This window comes from Suricata suricatta, chromosome 10 (genome assembly GCF_006229205.1).
Source record: "Suricata suricatta isolate VVHF042 chromosome 10, meerkat_22Aug2017_6uvM2_HiC, whole genome shotgun sequence".
NCBI lineage: Eukaryota > Metazoa > Chordata > Mammalia > Carnivora > Herpestidae > Suricata > Suricata suricatta.
Window position 1 is genome coordinate 32985865 of NC_043709.1, and position 18167 is coordinate 33004031.

Below are 18167 nucleotides of genomic sequence, written 5' to 3' on the forward strand. Positions count from 1 at the left end.
ACACCAAAATCAAATATCTACAACATCTTAGGGAGAAACTGAAACAAAAACCAGTTAGTTTTTCCAACTTACTCTTCTTTCCAAATAGCCAGACACTGAAGGCATCTAAGATAAGACTGGAGGACAGAAACTGGAGATACTAAATGGAATTAGGAGACTTTAAAGAAAAGGACAGAAGACAAAACCTAGAGAGACTCCTTCAGCTGGGAAGAAGCACTGTGGAGCTTCAGGGAGGAGACTCTAACCTAGACATCTCTCATTTCTCCACTTTTCAGGGCATCCTTCAAGTCAACAAACAGATATTCACAAACAGAGAAAAGTAGCCTCAAGTTAGTCTTATTAAATCTGCTTTCATCACCTTAATTATACACTGCATGTACTAAAACACTGCAAACTATGATCTTAGGTAGAATTAAAACAATGAAGGAAAAGAGAAAACCCAGAAACATGTCCAAGAAAATTTAAGACAATCATATCTAATAAAGCACCAAAAACCAATGGTCTAAGAGCTGACTTCCCCTAAAAGTTTTAGGAAACTAAATTAAATAATTTTTAAAGATTCTTTTAAAGTTTATTTATTTTGAGAGAGAAAGAGAAAGGCAAAAAGAGAAAGAGAGAAAGAATCCCAAGCAGGCTCCACACTGCCAGCACAGAGCCCAATGTAAGGCTCGATCTCAAGAACTGTGAGATCATGCTCTGAGCTGAAACCAAGAGTCAGACACCCAAGCCGCTGAGCCACCCAGAGAGTGAGTTAGATGCTCTATTGACTTAGCCAGCCAGGCAACCCTAAAAAAATAACTTTTACCTTACACAACCTTAAGTTGGTTTGTTTCCTTCCATTGTACACTAAATTACTCACTAATACAATAATCTAATTCATCTACTCATTTATTCATTCAACAGATATCTATTGAGTAGCTACTATGTGCTAGACTCTGGGAGTATTATAGTACACAAGACTTACTCTCTCCACTAATAGACCTCAGAGTCTGTGAGAAGAAAAGACAAATAAAGGAGACAATAGAGTGGCAACAAATTGAGGCTAGGCACAGGCTTCCAAGATGAAAGACCTCACCGGGGAGTTGACATTATTCTGGAAAAGAAGAGGGACAATCAGAGGTGAAGGAGAGCTTCCCAGCAAGGAAGGTGTGTTAAGACAAAGAACAAAATAAAATATTTTACTTTCTGAAAACTACAAGAAGTTTAGTAAGGTGACTATTGACATGTTATACAAATGCCAGTTTGTTATACAAGTTCTTGTTCTCAACTCCAGTACAGATAGAAAAGACAGGCTCCATTTCAAGATATCTTCAGTTTGTCCCTATATTCTGGAGGGAGGAGGGGAATCTTACATTGGCAACCGGTACAAGAAGAAAAATGTACAAATAAATCATGTGAATAGGCAGAATTATTTAAAGTTGTTACTGCGGTGACTTAATAGTAAAAGTTGTGGTTATCTTTTCAGAAACGCCAATATCTGGAGAGAAAAAGAATGTTAAGAAAGAACAAAATGTTAATTTTTAAATACTTTCTTAATCTCATTAATGGAGCTTTCTTGGTAAGGCTATTTATAATTATTTGGCAAAGAAAATGTAATGCTTTTCTATTAGTAATCACTGAAAACATAATAATTGACCATCTTCTTTGTAGGTTCTTGGACTTTTACTCATGGGATTTGGTGCATGGCTTTTATTAGATAGAAATATTTTTTTCACAGCTCTGGGTATGTATCTAGTATTCTTCTGCTCGCTGAGTGAACTCAGGCATTTCCATTTTAAATAATCACATACATGATTTACAGCAGGTGGCAGTATTTCTCCAAAATTCCTTGAGGATTTTTTTTCCCTTCTGAAGCTCTTTGCCAATTGGATTTAGAAACATCTTTAAATAATAGGACTTAAAACCAAGACCATAAAGGAGAATGAATCTGGTGAGAGAGAAGTAGGAATTTTGACTGGACAAGAGATATGAGAGAAATGGAAGACTGGATTGTTCTAATAAACTCTGGATGAAAACATAATGGAGAGCAACATATTTGATAGTGCCCAAGTTAAATAATTTCTTGTAAACTCAATTACCATCTACTCTCACCACCACACCATTACAAATAAAATATAATATTATCCAAATATGAATTAAAAATTGAATGCCGTTAACTTGATAAAAAAAATCTTTATTTTGCCATTTTGTGCTATGCTGTGGTCACTATGGACTAAAGTTTAATAGGCTAAGGGTTATATATATATATATATATATATATCTCCTTGGTGAGAGGGGAGGAAGCCACATTTCAAGTGCTCTGTAGCCAGATGTGGCTATTGCATATGGCTACCTTATTAGACAGTGCAGATGTAGATTATATCCATTATCTCAGTAAGTTCTATGAAGCAGGACTGTTAATCCTTAAAAAATAGGACAAAAAGCATGCCAACCTCTTTCTAGTGGGTTTCAAGTAAGATAAAATGTTTGTAGGAAAATGAAAGCTAAATTAAAAAGTTTAATAGGGAATAAAGTGCTACAAAGTATTGAATAATTTAAACCTCAGCTATACCTACGTGCCTAGTCTTTATTCTCTTCCATTTGTACACTTTGCTTCCGGAAAGGTGCTCGTGATGTTTGAGTGAGTGCATTAGTGGTTTGCTCAGAGCAAATGGGTGTGTGGAGATCTTACGACAACCGTTCTATCTTTTTTTCCTTCCCCAGAAGAGAGGCAATATGAGCTTCCACTTCTTTAGTGTTGATTTGGGGCCAGACACTGGGCTAAGGACTTCCCATACAGTGTCTGATTTGATAAGGTCGCAGTTACAGTGGAGCTAAAGTCCTTTTCTTTTTTCTTTCCCTCCATTATGGAATTGAAAGATAATTCTCTTAAAAATTATATATTTGGACGTATGTATTTAGTGAAATCTTAGTAAGGTTTCAAGACCTGGAACTGAAAATAACGAGCTTGTGGCAAGAAACTGGTTGGGTCCTCCCCTCCCTTTTATCTGCAGCTTTCAATTCACTCACCCGTTTTTAAACATCATTCTGCCTTTACCTCTCCATTTGTAATAACACCATGCTATCCGAGGTCCCCATCTTCCCTCTGCCACAGCAAGAGCATCCAATAGCCTTGTGTTCTCATCTCCTTTCTCAGCCACCTTCCAAATGCCACTGAAATAATTTAAGATGAAAATCTATCCATGCAACATTAAAAGCTTTTCGCTGGCTCCCTGCTGCACATATTCATTCACATGACAAGAATTAGGCATGATCCTATAAGCTGAGAATACTGTGTTGTACAAGAAAGATAAATACTCTGTGCTCGTGGAGTTTAATTCCAGTGAGAACGACCGGATAAGAGCATACAAAGTGTGCATAATTTGGCCCCTGCAAACCTGCCTGACTTCACCTGCTTCAAACCCTAAGTGGCAGCGAAGCTGAGTTTCCTACACATACTGTTCTGTCATTCAGCACTACCTGTGCTGTTCTGTCATTCCAATGTAGATATACTCAGTAATCACTTACAGCCCATGCTCAGTGTTACCCTCCTCCAGCGATCATGCCTGCTTACACTCTCCAACCTCCTCCCCCACGCCAAGATTAGATGCTCTTGTGCCCAGGGGTGTGCTAGTAAGTGTTTGACAACTGGTTCTGGGAGAGAAAGTCTTGATTTATGGTATTTACGGATTTCTGTGGCTTAGATACATAATGCCATGATGGCTGATTTCACAGTGCCAACGTGAAAAGTTGGCTGACAAAAATTTTTTGAAAATGTAACAGTTGGCGTTTATGAGCCAGAACAAACTGGCTCTAGCACACCACTGCTTTCACTGTTCTCCCATAAAATCTGGGGCGTATTTAATTTATTTCTTCTTCTTCTTTTTTTTAAACAAATATTTGGTAAGCACTCAGTGTTCTACAGTCTGTGTCATAACACTAAGCATTTAACAGTTAGTCTGTTGAATGTATGAATATATATAGTCTCTAGCACAGAGAGCTCAGTCTAAGTGGAGAGAGAATAAAATATAGCTTCAATGCAGTCATATTATAATAAACTCAGTTTCATATGAAAAAATTGACCCATGCATATTAGATACTCCAATAAGTTCATAAGTGTTTAGATATACATTAAACATAAAAGAGTGTCACCTTAAGAGGAAAAAAGTCTTCTTTCATAGAAGACAATGAAGATAAATAAGATAAACGTAGAGACATCTTTTGAGATTGAAGAATTTTTTCATCATGTCTTTAATGGAAGAGAAGTTGTCACCAAGACTAAATAAGAGGTGCCAGAATGAGGTTAAAATGAGAAAAAAGAGAATCCTACTGGCTTGGCAACAAATGCTTAGAGAAGTCTTGGGTTACTGCATATATTGTTAAATAGACTATAAATACCACTTACCAATCATTTATTTTGTGGTTTCCACAGATGAAAATAATCATCTGATAGTATATATCTTTCAAGTTTTGATTGGAACTGGATCTGCTATTGTTCTTCTATGTCTCTTGGGTTATTTGGGAATTCACAATGAAATCAGATGGCTCCTAATCCTGGTATGTATTTCATTTTAATAGCCTGAATTAATCTGTATCTTTGATTCGGCGTGTCCAAGTCACAAAATGACAATAATGATTGACGTCACCGTAACATCTCAGTTTAGTGCTCCCTAAGGTAAATGAAGCACCCCCTCTCAAGAAACTTCTAGATAGAATGTTCTTGGTGAATTTTCCATGGATCTGGACCTCTGCCCTTGCACATGTAGATATTGCTTTTTGAAACAGAGTTAATAGGAATCCATCCCTGGGGCGAACCACAATTAACCAAACTTAAGAATCTGAAGACAAAAATCCAAATAAACTATTAAAGTCAATGAGCCACGTAGCTTCAGAAGACAAAAGAATCCATGTCCTGCAGTTAGCCCATTTTCTCCCTGTGGGACTACCATGTGGGAAGCTGCCTTATAACTGAGATCACAATTTATGACTTAACAAAGGGAAATATAACTGCTGAGAGGGCCAGACTCTGGCACCTGACCAGCACACGCTCTCTCCCTGGCCATATAACGTGGACAGATAAATTATAATTGAGAATATAGACCTGAACACGAGTCCTTTACCATGCATGCAGCAGCTAAGGATGACAATTCACAGGCTCAGATGAAATATGGCTCTTACCATTTTCTTTAAATCAAATCAGTATTAATTCACGGGAGCTTTCTTGCCAAACAAGAGCAGCTCTGCCTTTGCCACCTTAGGCCATTCAAACAGGGAGGGATCATGTGAGCTGGGAAAGTGAGAATGTTCATGGTAGGCAGTGCAGATTGATAACCAGTGTCCAGAGCGGCCACCCACACTTTGAGGACTACATTTCTGTATTTTTCCTGGTAAGAGACACAATGGCTGCAGTTGAATATTATATTTGTTTGACAAAACAAATGTAAGATGAATCGAGAGGGAAGGAAACAAACATAAGTATCGCCCTTATGGGATTCTGGTATTAATGGCCTATGACCAAGAAATCCTGATAGACCTGATCATAAGGAATGTACAAAATACTAAGTCCTGAAGCCAAGACACCACCCTCTTGTCTGGATGATCCAAAGAAGGGTGTTGCTACTATTTGTGATCATGCCACGTTTACTATTCTTCTCTGAATATACCACTACTTTTCTGCTGGATACATTTTTCCTTTTACCAGTTAATTCACACAGTCAACTTATGGGCAAATTTATACACTTAGGCACTATTCTTTGGCTTAAAGGCAATTTGGCATACCCCTACTCCAACTGAACAAATATTAGTTTCACAATTTAACTCTTAGGGGCAGTTTTACTTCCCTCTTTTACAAGTTGTTGGGCAGTCTCTCACTACACTCCCTAAGTGCTAAGACAAATAAATACACTGAATTTTTCTTATTACTATAAATATCTAACTCCTATTAAAAGGGAATTTTCAAAGGTAAAAATCATGACTCACATATATGTCAATGAACATGGGTCAGAGCCCTTATTTAAATAATTAATCAGTAGGGGAACTGGTAAGAAGTAACAATTAGTTGAATGAGAATGAGATTTTGGAGATTTATCTTCTCTATAGACTGTATTCATTTGTATTTCCATGAATAGAAATCATCTACATTGCCATGGATGAGGAACTTTTGTATAACTTCCAGAATTCTGTAAGTGAACTCCATACAGAGCTGAATAATAGTTTAGTCAAAGGTAATATCGCATATGCCCATAGGATCAGAAAACTGGGAAGGTCCACTGGGCCACAGTGAGATTGCCGTTAAGAAATGCAGCAAATTTTTTATTGTTTCACATTAAAATATTGTTTTACAATATTTTACAATAAAATATTGTTTTACGATTTTTCATGTCTCTACAAATCTCCTTTTAGTGAAGATTGAGACAATGTATGTAGAAGTATTAGAAATCTAAACTTCTAAACAGATATAAAGACCCAATTTTTGTTTCTGAAACATTCGTCTGCAAAACTAAGAAATGTAGTTTATATCAAGTAAACAAATGTTAACTATTTTAAAGTATTAATGTTTAAAATGTGTGAAACTAACAGTGAGTTACTCATGGTTTAGTTAGGAAAATATTCAGACTGCTAATTTTTAAAAATCATTATGAATTCTAGATAATATGTACTACTATGTGCTGCTGTGATGAAGAAGATTGCAGTGGCCATAAGTTTAAAAATATAGTTAAGTAAGTGTGCAAATAATTTCATTTGGCCTTGGATAGAAGCATTTTCAGTTTTCAAAGGAATAGTTTAAATGTACATACAAACTTAATTTTATTATAGCAGATGCTTTTGTTATATTCTGGGGTTTTTGATGTTGTTACTTTATACATGATGGATTTGCCTAATAGGTCACAATTCAGTGAGTTTTCTAGTGTTAGTGGCGTGGTGTGTTAAGCAGATGTCCAGCTAAGTGAGTTTCCCTCTAGGACGGTTATAGATCCAAATGAAGGAAAATCATCAACAATTTCATTATACCAAGTGTTCTGTTAGGGTGCTCACTGAACTATCACTTCTATGTTACTCTTATCCAAATGTTCAGTGATTTTTTTTCTTCGCCTTTTTGTTTGAATAATATCACTCATGTATATGAGGGAAAGAAACCGGCAATACCTGTATGTATTTTAAGACAGGATATTTCATACAATGTGCATTTTTTTATCATTGTAATATCTAAAGTAAATATTAGAAGCACACTTACCATTTCTATTTCTTTTTTGTTTTAGTATACAGCACTGTTAATGTGGGCCTTTGGTGTTCAGGTTGTACTTTCAGGGTTCATCTTCACAAAGAAAAAAGAGGTATGGAATGATCATCATTTTATTTGAAATCTAAAGAAAATTGGTTATCTTAAATTATTAAGACCTATGAGTTTATATTAAGAGCAAAAGATAAATGTCTTTGTGGGGAAAAACATTCCATGGACGTATTACAGAATTTTATATATGGTCAGATCAAAAAGCTGGGCTAAAGAAATTTGTCTTTAACTCAGCAGAAGATTGACAGTGTTGTAAATAACAAAGACCATGTGGGAAGAGGAGGTGATACGGGGTGTAGGGAACCCAAAAGTGGTCTTCCAGCCATTCCTGGCTCCCATGATTGATCCAATTCTATTTTCCTATACAGACTACATTCTATTTTTCTAAAGAAATACCTTTAGACTTGTATGAATTTGAAATCTAGTAATTTTATTTAAATGAAATGAACTGAGTTATTCAAATATTTGGTACAGGTATGGTCGTGAGTCATGTAATTAATCACAACAAGATTTTTATTTATCAAATGAAGTTTAAACAAAACTTACCTATTAACGTTACTCTCCCATTTTTAAGGAAATTTAATTGTTTCAGGATGCCTCGGTGGCTCAATTGGTTAGGCACCCAACTTTGGCTCAGGTCATGATCTTATGGTTTGTGAGTTTGAACCCCACACCGGGATCTGCACTGACAGTGAAGAGCCTACTTAGGATTTTCTCTCTTTCCCTCTCTCTCTCTCTGCCTGTCCCCCACTTTCTCTTGCTTAAAATAAATAAAGTCTTAAAAAAATCAAAAAAGGAAAAGAAATGTCATTGTTTCAGGGCAGTCATGCTCTGTCTCTGTATTATGGGGGATTTTCCTGTAGTGAAAGAGCCTGGATTTGAAGTCATACAGATCTGCAGATAACTAGAGGTGCACAAGCTAGTCAACAGTCCTAAGCCCATGTCTTCATCTGTACAGTATGGTTAATACCTACCTCCTTACAGAGTTACCACTAACTGACAACTTCAAAAGTTTCTGTCATTGAGTACCTACTAAAGTTCACTTTCTGGGCACCTGGGTGCCTCAGTCGGTTAAGGTCCAACTTCAGCTCAGATCATGATCTCCTGGTTTATGGGTTCGAGCACCATATTGGGCTCAGTGATGACAGCTCTGAGCCTGGAGCCTGCTTTGGATTCTCTCTCTCTCTCTCTCTCTCTCTCTCTCTCTCTCTCTCTCTCATCCTCCCCCATTCACACTGTCTCTCTCAAAAATGAATAAAAAGAAACTTAAAAAATTTTTAAACATTTTCAAAAAGAGCTCCCTTTCTTTCCTTAATTTCAAAAGAATCCCTAATCAATTCCTGCACTGTCTAGCCTTTAAAAAATCTCTCTATATGTAGAGTCCTAGGCAATAATCAAACCTCACTCCCGTAGAACATTACTGTCCTCCAACTTCATTTGCTCTCATGTGCTTGGCATCTATCCTGGATACTAGCCACCCAGGACTTATTGTTCATGGCCTGACATTGAGAGCTAAAATTTCATATCCCTCTCTCTCTCTCGTGTGAGCGTGTGTGTGTGTGTGTGTGTGTGCACGTACACACACAGCATGTGAGTTATATAAAGCTGTTATGGTGGCAAAGCACCACATCCCAACCGATCAGCCTGTAACTTTGGGATCTGGTGATAGAACTTGAATATAACACTTCAGGATTTTTAACACCTAAATTTAGTTTATCAGTGTTGTTCATATTCTCTTAAGTATTATTCACATATTCATCTCAACTTAATTTAAGAATAAAAATGACCACCTGAAAATAATTCCAATGGGCCAGAGACTGTGATAAGCACTTTATGGGAATTAGATGTTTGATCCTCACAACAATGCTTAGAGATGGATTGTTAGTCCTATTTTCTAAGCAGGAAACTGAGGCTTTGAGAAGAGAAATATCTGCTAAAATACATCATGACCAAATGACAGAGTCTCAACTCAAACAGTTATTAGCTTAATCTAGAGCTAACAGCTTTGTTTACCTCAATTTTCCTTCTATTCATACTAGATTAAGCTCCTAGGAGCCTCCGAATCTTTTATGCTACTTCCAGCACCCAGCAGCGCTGGAGGGGCACCAGGACTGCAAAGGCTCCTTGTCAAAATAAATATGTGTGAGGGAATTCTATGTGTATAGAAGAAGTCATGCAGGTTAGGTAGGATATGCTTGTGTACTAAGACGTGATTTATAGGCACTCTGGATCCCCAAATAATTCTTTAGAGAGTAAATAATGACATAAGTCTGCCCCTTCCCCAGAGCAATATAAAATGGAAAAACATTTTCTAGTCCAAATAAAAATTAGGGGGCCTGGTGACTCAGTGGTTAAGCGTTCAACTCTTGGTTTGGGTCAGGTCATGATCTCACTGTGAGTTCAGCCTTAGGTAGGGCCCCACGCTGGCAGCATGAGGCCTGCTTGGGATTCTCTCTCCCTCTCTCTCTGCTCCTCCCTGATTCCTGTGTATGCGCACATGCTCTCTCCCAATCCCTTACAATAAGTAAACTTTTTTTTAAAAAGCACATGTAAAAAACTAAAAAATTAACTTAGAGAATAAATTAACTTACAGATCTAAATAACACTACATTATTCTTCCCTTCCTAAATGCATTAAAGCATAGATATGTAAGTGACTGCATAAGAGTTTAACTTGTACACATGACTTAACTGTTGTAGTATTCCCACAAGTTAATTAGCTTTCATTGTTCAAAGACAGCATAATACAATGGAAATCACTAAACCACAGGTCAGATGAACCATATTTAAAAGCCTCAGCTCCTCATCTTTGTTCATGTAAACAGAGTAAATGACTAAATTCTCAGTCTCCTGTTCCTAAAACAGAGCAGTGTCTGTACTTTCTACCTTTTACCTTAGTTATGAAAGTCATATAATCTTTTAAATATTTAAGTAGGTTACAATTAAAATTTACCTCTGCAATATCTAGATTTTGAAATAGCACTTTCATCCTATTGCTTCAAATCTGGTTGTTTGTGTTATAGCATTGTTAAAAGATAATTTTTTCATTAAAAATCATAATTCTTATGTAAATATACAGTAGGCACAAGTCAGTGATTTTAACATCTTGATTAATATTGGAATCAGTAAATAAAAACCAGGTCAAAGCAGAGTCCAAAGAAAAGACACTTATAAAGGCTCTTTCTTAATACATTCAGAACAGAATGTGGTGGGTAGGGGAGATATCAGTTGTCCCCCACTAGGAAAAATTCATCTGTATTTCTCTGAAAAAGAATTAGCTGTCTATAGTTTCCTACAACTTACAAAGTTGTTAAATATGTTAAAAACTGAGAAAGATACAGACCCCCATGAGATAAGAAGACCCTGAGTTATGCTAAAGAAAGCCTAATTTCCATTGAAAAGATACTCAGTAATCTTTTCTGGGCCATTTCAAAGTTTTTTGCAATTTTTCCTGAGAGTATAAGAAGAAAAGCAGAATCCTTAGACATTCAGGAGAATAGCACATAACTTTCTTTTTAATCATAAAATAAATCTCATATATTCCTCCTGTAGGTCACAATGCAAAAGACCAAATGCCTCAGCACTCACAGAAATTGCTAAAAAAAATAGAAAAAAGAAAAAAAATTTACAGAAGCAGAAAACACAGGAATAAGCAGAGAACAGAAAAATGACTAGATTACTCTTTTTTTAGGAACCATAAAGAACATTTCTTTCAGATTTTGACTTTTTTTTTTTTTACTTTCCAAGTTTTTATTTAAATTCCAGTTAGTTCAAATACAGTGTAATTTGGTTTCAGGTACAGAGTTTAGTGATTATATACAATGGAATATTTCTCAGCCATCGAAAAAAATGAAATATTTCTATTTGCAATGATATAGATGGAACTAGAGAGTATTATGCTAAGTGAAGTCAGAAAAAGACAAATTCCATAGAATTTTGGATTTTGACTTTGATGTAATTTTCAACAGATTCACCAAGTGTGGCATGACAAATTTGACTTAATCATTACTGAGTATGGATCTAAAGATATGCCTGAAGATACACCCAAGTGGACTATTCTGAATGCTTTACAAAAAACAGTAAGAGAAAATTAGCATAAAACCAAAAATTAGATGTCAAACATGATCACCCTAGGGTAAGGCGTCGGGACAGGGAAGGGCCGAAGATGGGACAGAGGAAGGAGAGTAATAGCATTGTTCTCATGTACAAATCTTGAGTTTTATCTTCCTTTTGTGACTTAGACCTCCTATTTTTGGTTAACTGATGTGCATTTTAACATGGTCTCATCTGTAAAAGTGTTGGTGGGGTAATCTTTCCTGCTGCGCCTCTGGGACAGAGTCTGTGCACAGTCCTTGCTAGTGGCTAAGAAGCATGGCACTTACCATTTAAGCTTGCATATCAGGTTTGCCACATATTGGCTTTTTGACCCCAGGCAAATAAACTTACTAATTTCAGGTTCTGTGTTAGTAAAATGAACAGAATAACCCTTACCTCTGGTTGGGAGGATTCAGGGAAATAATATATAGAATGTATAGGAAGCCTTGGATCTGGAAAATAGTAAGCAACTAATACTTGTTAGGTAACCTTATCAGGATTATTGTTTTACACATCAGATATTTCTAGGCAGAGTACAGGAATGAATGTGGTCGCCCAGACGGTTTACAGGAATAGATCAGTGGCTGGAACTTAGTAAATGCTTGATAAAGAAAATAATTTTTGTATTTACTTTTTACAAGGGCTTTACATGTATTAACTTATTTAATCCTCCAGACGCAATGAAGTAAGGCCTATTGTCCTCATTTTATAGATGAAGGACAGTGAAATTGAGTAACTTACCCAAGGTCATAGAGCTAATTAAGTTGCAGGAACACGATTCCATTCCAGACAATGTAGCACTAGATTTTGTTCTCCTAACTATTGTAGTAGGTGCCTCACATAAAAATAGCTATTATTTTTAGTATATGTAATAACAGAAAGTCATTTTAGGAGAATTGAAATATAATTATAAATGCTTTTACTCATCCTGTTTTTCCTCTGCCGCATATGATGTGTACATGTGTCCCTCTCTGGACTGCATTAGGTCTGATGGCAGAGAACCACACCTTCCTATCATAAACTGAGAAACAAGGAAAGGTTTCCATGTATGACATTACTATTATTAATGAGAATCAAGCTTACAGTTCCTAGTCTTGAATATAATCGAGATAAGACATGTAGGTTTGACTAAGTCATTTTTAGTACCCAAACCCTAAAGCATTATTTTAGTCATTCAACATTTCCAAGATTGTTGGTACATATTGTGACATAGGCAGTACTGATGTTATAACTTTCAATAACAAGTGTAGAAAACAATCTTCATTTCAACTTTGTCTTATATTCTAGGTGACAAATATATATGTTGATTTTTTCACATCCTCCCTGTTCGACTTGATGGGATTGGAAATGAGATCTTTCCAATGTTTTATCATTTCTATGGCTATTTACTTTGCATCTTTTTTGGTTCTCTGTGGCAAATTTTCACACAATATAAAATTGCAAGTTAACATCTTAAATTTTTCCTAAGAGAGTAAAAATAACATTGAATCTCTTTATGTATAATTAAATAAAAATGACAGCATATTCTAGAGAAAAATAAAGAGAACTGCTATAGTGGAAATATATGCCTACAGTGATTTTCTCTTCTGTTTTCTGGCCCAAACATGGCTTGTAGCTTCAGTTAATCAGGTGTACCTTCCATCCTGGGTTCCTTTAAGATAAATTCAGATCTAGCAATTTCATCCAAGCATAGCCCACTTGTATTCTAAAGATCTTTAGTTCTGGTTAACATGAACAATAGCAGCAACAAAGAAATGGATTAAACAAGCAAAATTATACTTATATTTGTAATTTGCTGAATTTCGACACAGAATAAATTAATAAGTTTTTACTTAAAAGACAATGTACATGGGAATTATAAACTGCATTTTGAATATCTTATAGTAAAATTCATAGAATTCTTTTCTAGTTGCAGTGTTGTGGCCAATACAATTACACAGACTGGATAAAGAATAAAAATAAAGAAAATTTAGAACAGGTGCCATGTTCTTGCACAAATTCTACCTTACGAAAGTGGTTTTGTGATGAGCCACTGAGTGCAACTTACCTAGAGGTAAAGATAAGGCTTTCCAAGTGTTTACAGTGCCTTTTTTGTTTTGTTTTTCTGAAGTCAATTTATGATTCTGAATAAAGTTTTATATAAAAACTATGTTATTTACAGTGATTACGTTCTTAAGCTACTTTATAAAATTGAACCCATAATTAGATGAATAGTTATTATTTCAGTTATTATTTCAACTTTCTGGGAGTATGTTATCTATGTGCTCCTAGAACTTGAGATACCATCAACCTTTCTTCCCAGCCCTCCTTCCTAAATCCCTGCAGAAAGGGGAGGCACTTTTGGCCAATCTCTGGTGCATAGGATTGGTAAGGGAGCCATAATACCAGAAGTAAGAAGTATGAGCATTGGCAAAAACTGAAGTGAGGGGACCCCAAAAGTGACACAACAAGTGTTCAGGTAAATGTAGCAGTAGCAAGAATAGAGTTTCGTCTGCTATTTACAGGGAAGGGATACTGACCAACAAGTTTTCCATCCCAAGAACTTCTAAAACTTTATATAGTTCACATGCTGATGTTATTCTAATTGTAAGATGCATTTTCCATTTACATAATTCATTCACAGATAAATAGAACATTATATTTTGTAAAAAGCTTCTCCTTTTTGGGAAACAATCATTTTCAGTGTTGAATTACAATAGTGTACAGAAAATTAGAGCCCTCTCTAAATTTGATAAATTTCTGATTTCAATTACATGACAACATCTTAGCAACTTAAAAAGTAGTAACAGAGATGTTCTACTATCAGGGGAAGTTCTCTGGACTAAAAAGGCTAGTCTACACTTAGACCTTGACTTTATAGACTTTGGTTTATTACTGCCTTTATGTTTCTTTTTCTTTGTAATAGAATTGTATATAAGACCATTTCATCTCCAAGGTCAATCTAATAACTTTTTTTCATTAGGGCTGTGAAAATAAAATCAGCACATGGTATAATGCTAATGCTTTAACATTAACTGGAATTAACTTTGGACTTTTGGCTTCAGAGGTAAGCTTTTGTTCACATGTTTAAAGATAAAAAATAATTGCATATAAGCCATACATAACAAACTGTGGAAAAACCAGCTCAGTCTTAATCAGACAAATTAATACAATAGGAATCAGGACCTTGAGACCATTCACACCCAAGAGAAGTATAGGTTCCAACCCGGCAGTCTTCAAGTTGACAAACTGAAAATCTAGACCAGTGTTTGACATTAGTAAACCTACTGTTTACTCGTATACTCATTCATTCACTCAGTCAGTCAATAAATTTGGAGGTGGGGAGAACATCAACTGCGTGTCAAGTACTGTTTTAATGGTTAAAGATGCACTGGAAAGCAAAACAGACACAGTCCATGACATGCTGACCTGGAAGGTCCCAACTGCTGATTTGAGATTCAGAAGCAGAACTTCATTCTCCAGTCTCAGTGAAAGCAGGTGAAGGCTACGGATTTAACAAAACTGTGAGAATGAAGACATTATTACAGTGTAAACGATAACACTGCAATGAATATACAATGCATGGTTTGTTCAGACTAGGATCCCATATTTAATTTTATGTTGATCCAAAAACACATTGACCTGAGGTTCCATAAATTTTCTTCAGCTGGTAGCAGGTGAATAACTGTAGTCTCAGAATGGTTATTAAATGGTTATTAAAACTTCTTTATATGCATTAATGGTGTTCTTTTTAAATGTTTATTCTACATTGTGTTCATGCTGGGGTATTTAAGACAAGACTGACTGGGAGACAGTACCTGTGGTTCATTATATCACGTATTCTTTGCACACCATCTTTAGTGATTCTAGCCCCAAATGAAGCAGTTTTGTAGGACTGAAGACGAAGATGGTGAACAAAAACCAGATCACAGTTCATCAAGACATCTAGCCCCATGATAGTGCAAGTAATTAAAATTGAAGTCTATTCATTAGTCCCTCCGTAAATGAACTCGGTGACAGCAATACTCTAGAGGACTCACTTTGCAGACTTCTTATTGGCAATCATATGTGCCTCACTCCAGAATTTTCCCACTGTCTTTGATCCTTTTCCCTATAAAGCATGCATTTAGGTGATTGTATTATAACTGTTAACTTTGCAAATTACTCTTACCTGTTACATTTTAATATCTTATCATTTCCTTTTCTTTTAGGTTTTGCAAATCTCATTAACTGTTTCTTTCTTCAAACACATCAAGAATAGAATATATGCACAAATGTGATCTCTGAACTTTAATGTGCCCAGAAGAAACCAGCTAATTCTCAAAATAACCACCTTGTGTTCTTTTATTCCAAAAATTAAAAAAAAAGTTTTGAAGTACTTTAATTAGGCTTAGGACTTACTCAAGTCATTGGTTATATGTAACATAGACTTATTGACTATTATAAGAGATCACTCCATGAAATTCTCATTTTTTTTTTCAAAATACCAAATCTTGCTGCTGAGAAAATTACCTTGAACTATTTTCTGAATTCAAAGATGTCATTATATCTACTGAATTCAAAATGTGAAGTATCTCTATATGTTTGGAGTTTCCTATATAGAAAAGATACCTATATGATGTTCAGAAAATATTAATTGAGTAAGCAATTATAATGTCTGTCTTCAATTTGCAAATTTTAAGAAAATAATACTGTTTTGTGGGATGTTTAAAAGAAGATTGAAAATCTTCATGACACTGACCTCTGTACTAAATTAATAATTTATTTCTCTCTTTTGATTAGTGCTTGCAAATGGATAATAAAATTTTAGAGATTTGGGTATACTTTAGTAGTAGTAATAAAATATTAAAATCACAATTTTTAACTGTAGCAGAAGTGTCCTAAACGATCACTGAATTCCCATACTCAATTTGCTCCTCATTTTCTTAGTTTTCCTTAAATTTTGTTCGGGCGTGCATGCACAATTCTCTGAAGAGTATAAAAATAACCTACCTGTTCTATTTTCCTAAAAATGATACTATGAGAACAGAAAAAATATTCTTTGATAAATAAAAAGTGCTATACAAATGTCAGGCATTACCATATCATTGTTCTTTATAGCAAAAAGACTGCCTTGACCTTGAGGTAACGAAGAAAAGATAAATTAACTGAACATCGTGCATTGCTCTCACTCCTATGAAGGCTCACTGTAATTTGCCAATTCAGTCATTTGTCTTTTCACCCATCTGTTCAGTACATTGCATATTTCAGCAGACCTATGAACTTTTTACAATACAGTACAAAAGAAAACAGAATAACCGTTTCTCTAAAGCAACCTGTAAATGCACGTGCCTTCACTTCATTAAGAAAGATTCTTGGGGGGAATTTTTTGCACTTTATTTTTTCAATGTTTTCACTTTTATTTAACTGAATTCCAGTGCAGTTAACATACAGTGTTGTATTAGTTTTTGTGTACAATATAGTGATTCAACAATTCTGTACGTTACTCATTGCTCACCAGGATAAACGTGTCACCATCTGTGCCTGAGTCCCCTATGCAAATCCCACGTCTCACTCAGCATTTGGCGCTGTGGGTGGCCACCGAAGGCTAATGAACTTTATTAAGTCAGATTATGCAGAATGCTATCAGATAAAACTCAGCTGCCCTCTTAGATGATCTCACGCTGACTGTACTCAATGGTTTTGATTTCATTTGGCCATCATAAATATAATCTGTCCAAACTTGTTTAGTAAACAGTAGCTGTTAGTTCAATTAGTCACTGCCAACCACACACATCTCATTTTTCCAGGAACCTGAATAAGAGATGTTGGCAGTGCAAAAACGTCTCTAAAAGGATTTCATGGAAACACATTTTTAAAAGAATATTGCACCAGAAATCCTGTCAGGCAGACCTCAGTGTTTGTTTAACGTTTGCAACATCTGTGTAATATTTTTATACCTTTGTTTTCTTTTCCTGATCTTAGAAGAGTAATCCATCAGCTTAAGAGTCCCTGGCAAAAGGAAAACACAAAAATCTAATCTTTTTGCTGCCATAATATAAGGCTGCAAAAAAAAAAAACCCTAATTAAAATAAAAATAAATTTTAAAAACTCATTTCATACCACCTGTTATTTATCATTGTTTAGCTTCTGTTATTTATTTTTTTCTTATGTATCTGTTTTTATTTTTGAAGGCACCCATTAGATGAAAGAAGATAGTGGCATATTTCCAGTAAATCTGTAAATATTTTTTGAGCCGTGTAGGAGTTTAACCCTATACTAACAATAAAACCTGAGAAAGCAAAGACCACTCCTTGATAAATTAAATTATAAGGATTATAATTTGCTAGTATTCAGAATATTTTTGGGACAAAGTAAAAAGAAGTAATTTTGTACAAGAACTTTGTAATGTGAAATGAGTGTGTTAATAATTTTAAAAATTATTAAAGCTTACTACTCAGTACATTCAAGTACAGAAGACATTTTCTTGACATTTTATATCAGGAGAAAAGTATAAGAGAAACAGGACAACAGAATGTCTGTAAAGATCTCTACAGTATTTTAAGGAAGTGAAAAAGTTTGTTTAATATGTGTGTAAGTAGGATTTAAATTATCACAGATAGTGGAATTAGAAAAGATATTAGGTGGAAAAAATCAGTCATGTTGTGATTAATTTTCTGAGGTCTAGACCCATTAAAATGTGAGCAAATCAGATTTTTATAACTGATATTTTAATGTAAGTTGTTTATCATTGTTTTGTTTCGAGATTTTATTTAAAATCCAGTTAGTTAACATATAGTGTAACATTGGTTTCAGGACTAGAATTTAGTGATTCATCACTTCTG

General features: G+C 35.2%; 1 protein-coding gene across 1 annotated transcript; it reads left to right on the forward strand.

Moving 5' to 3' along the window:
• Positions 1 to 1492: 1492 nt before the first annotated feature.
• Positions 1493 to 15727, forward strand: TSPAN19 (tetraspanin 19). The gene is made up of 8 exons (XM_029955102.1): positions 1493 to 1558; positions 1651 to 1723; positions 4412 to 4536; positions 7239 to 7313; positions 11238 to 11348; positions 13274 to 13417; positions 14327 to 14410; positions 15555 to 15727. Exons 1-8 carry the CDS (start codon positions 1493 to 1495, stop codon positions 15621 to 15623), a joined length of 747 nt encoding a protein of 248 aa, XP_029810962.1. The 3' UTR covers positions 15624 to 15727.
• Positions 15728 to 18167: the final 2440 nt, after the last annotated feature.

Excerpts from the sequence above, each read along its gene's own strand:
- TSPAN19 (XM_029955102.1), top strand. The coding sequence starts at position 1,493 with ATGTTAAGAAAGAACAAAATGTTAATTTTTAAATACTTTCTTAATCTC. Across the intron at positions 4,537-7,238 it reads TCAGATGGCTCCTAATCCTG|TATACAGCACTGTTAATGTG; the intron begins GTATGTATTTCA and ends TTTTTGTTTTAG. Across the intron at positions 13,418-14,326 it reads TGAGTGCAACTTACCTAGAG|GGCTGTGAAAATAAAATCAG; the intron begins GTAAAGATAAGG and ends TTTTTTCATTAG.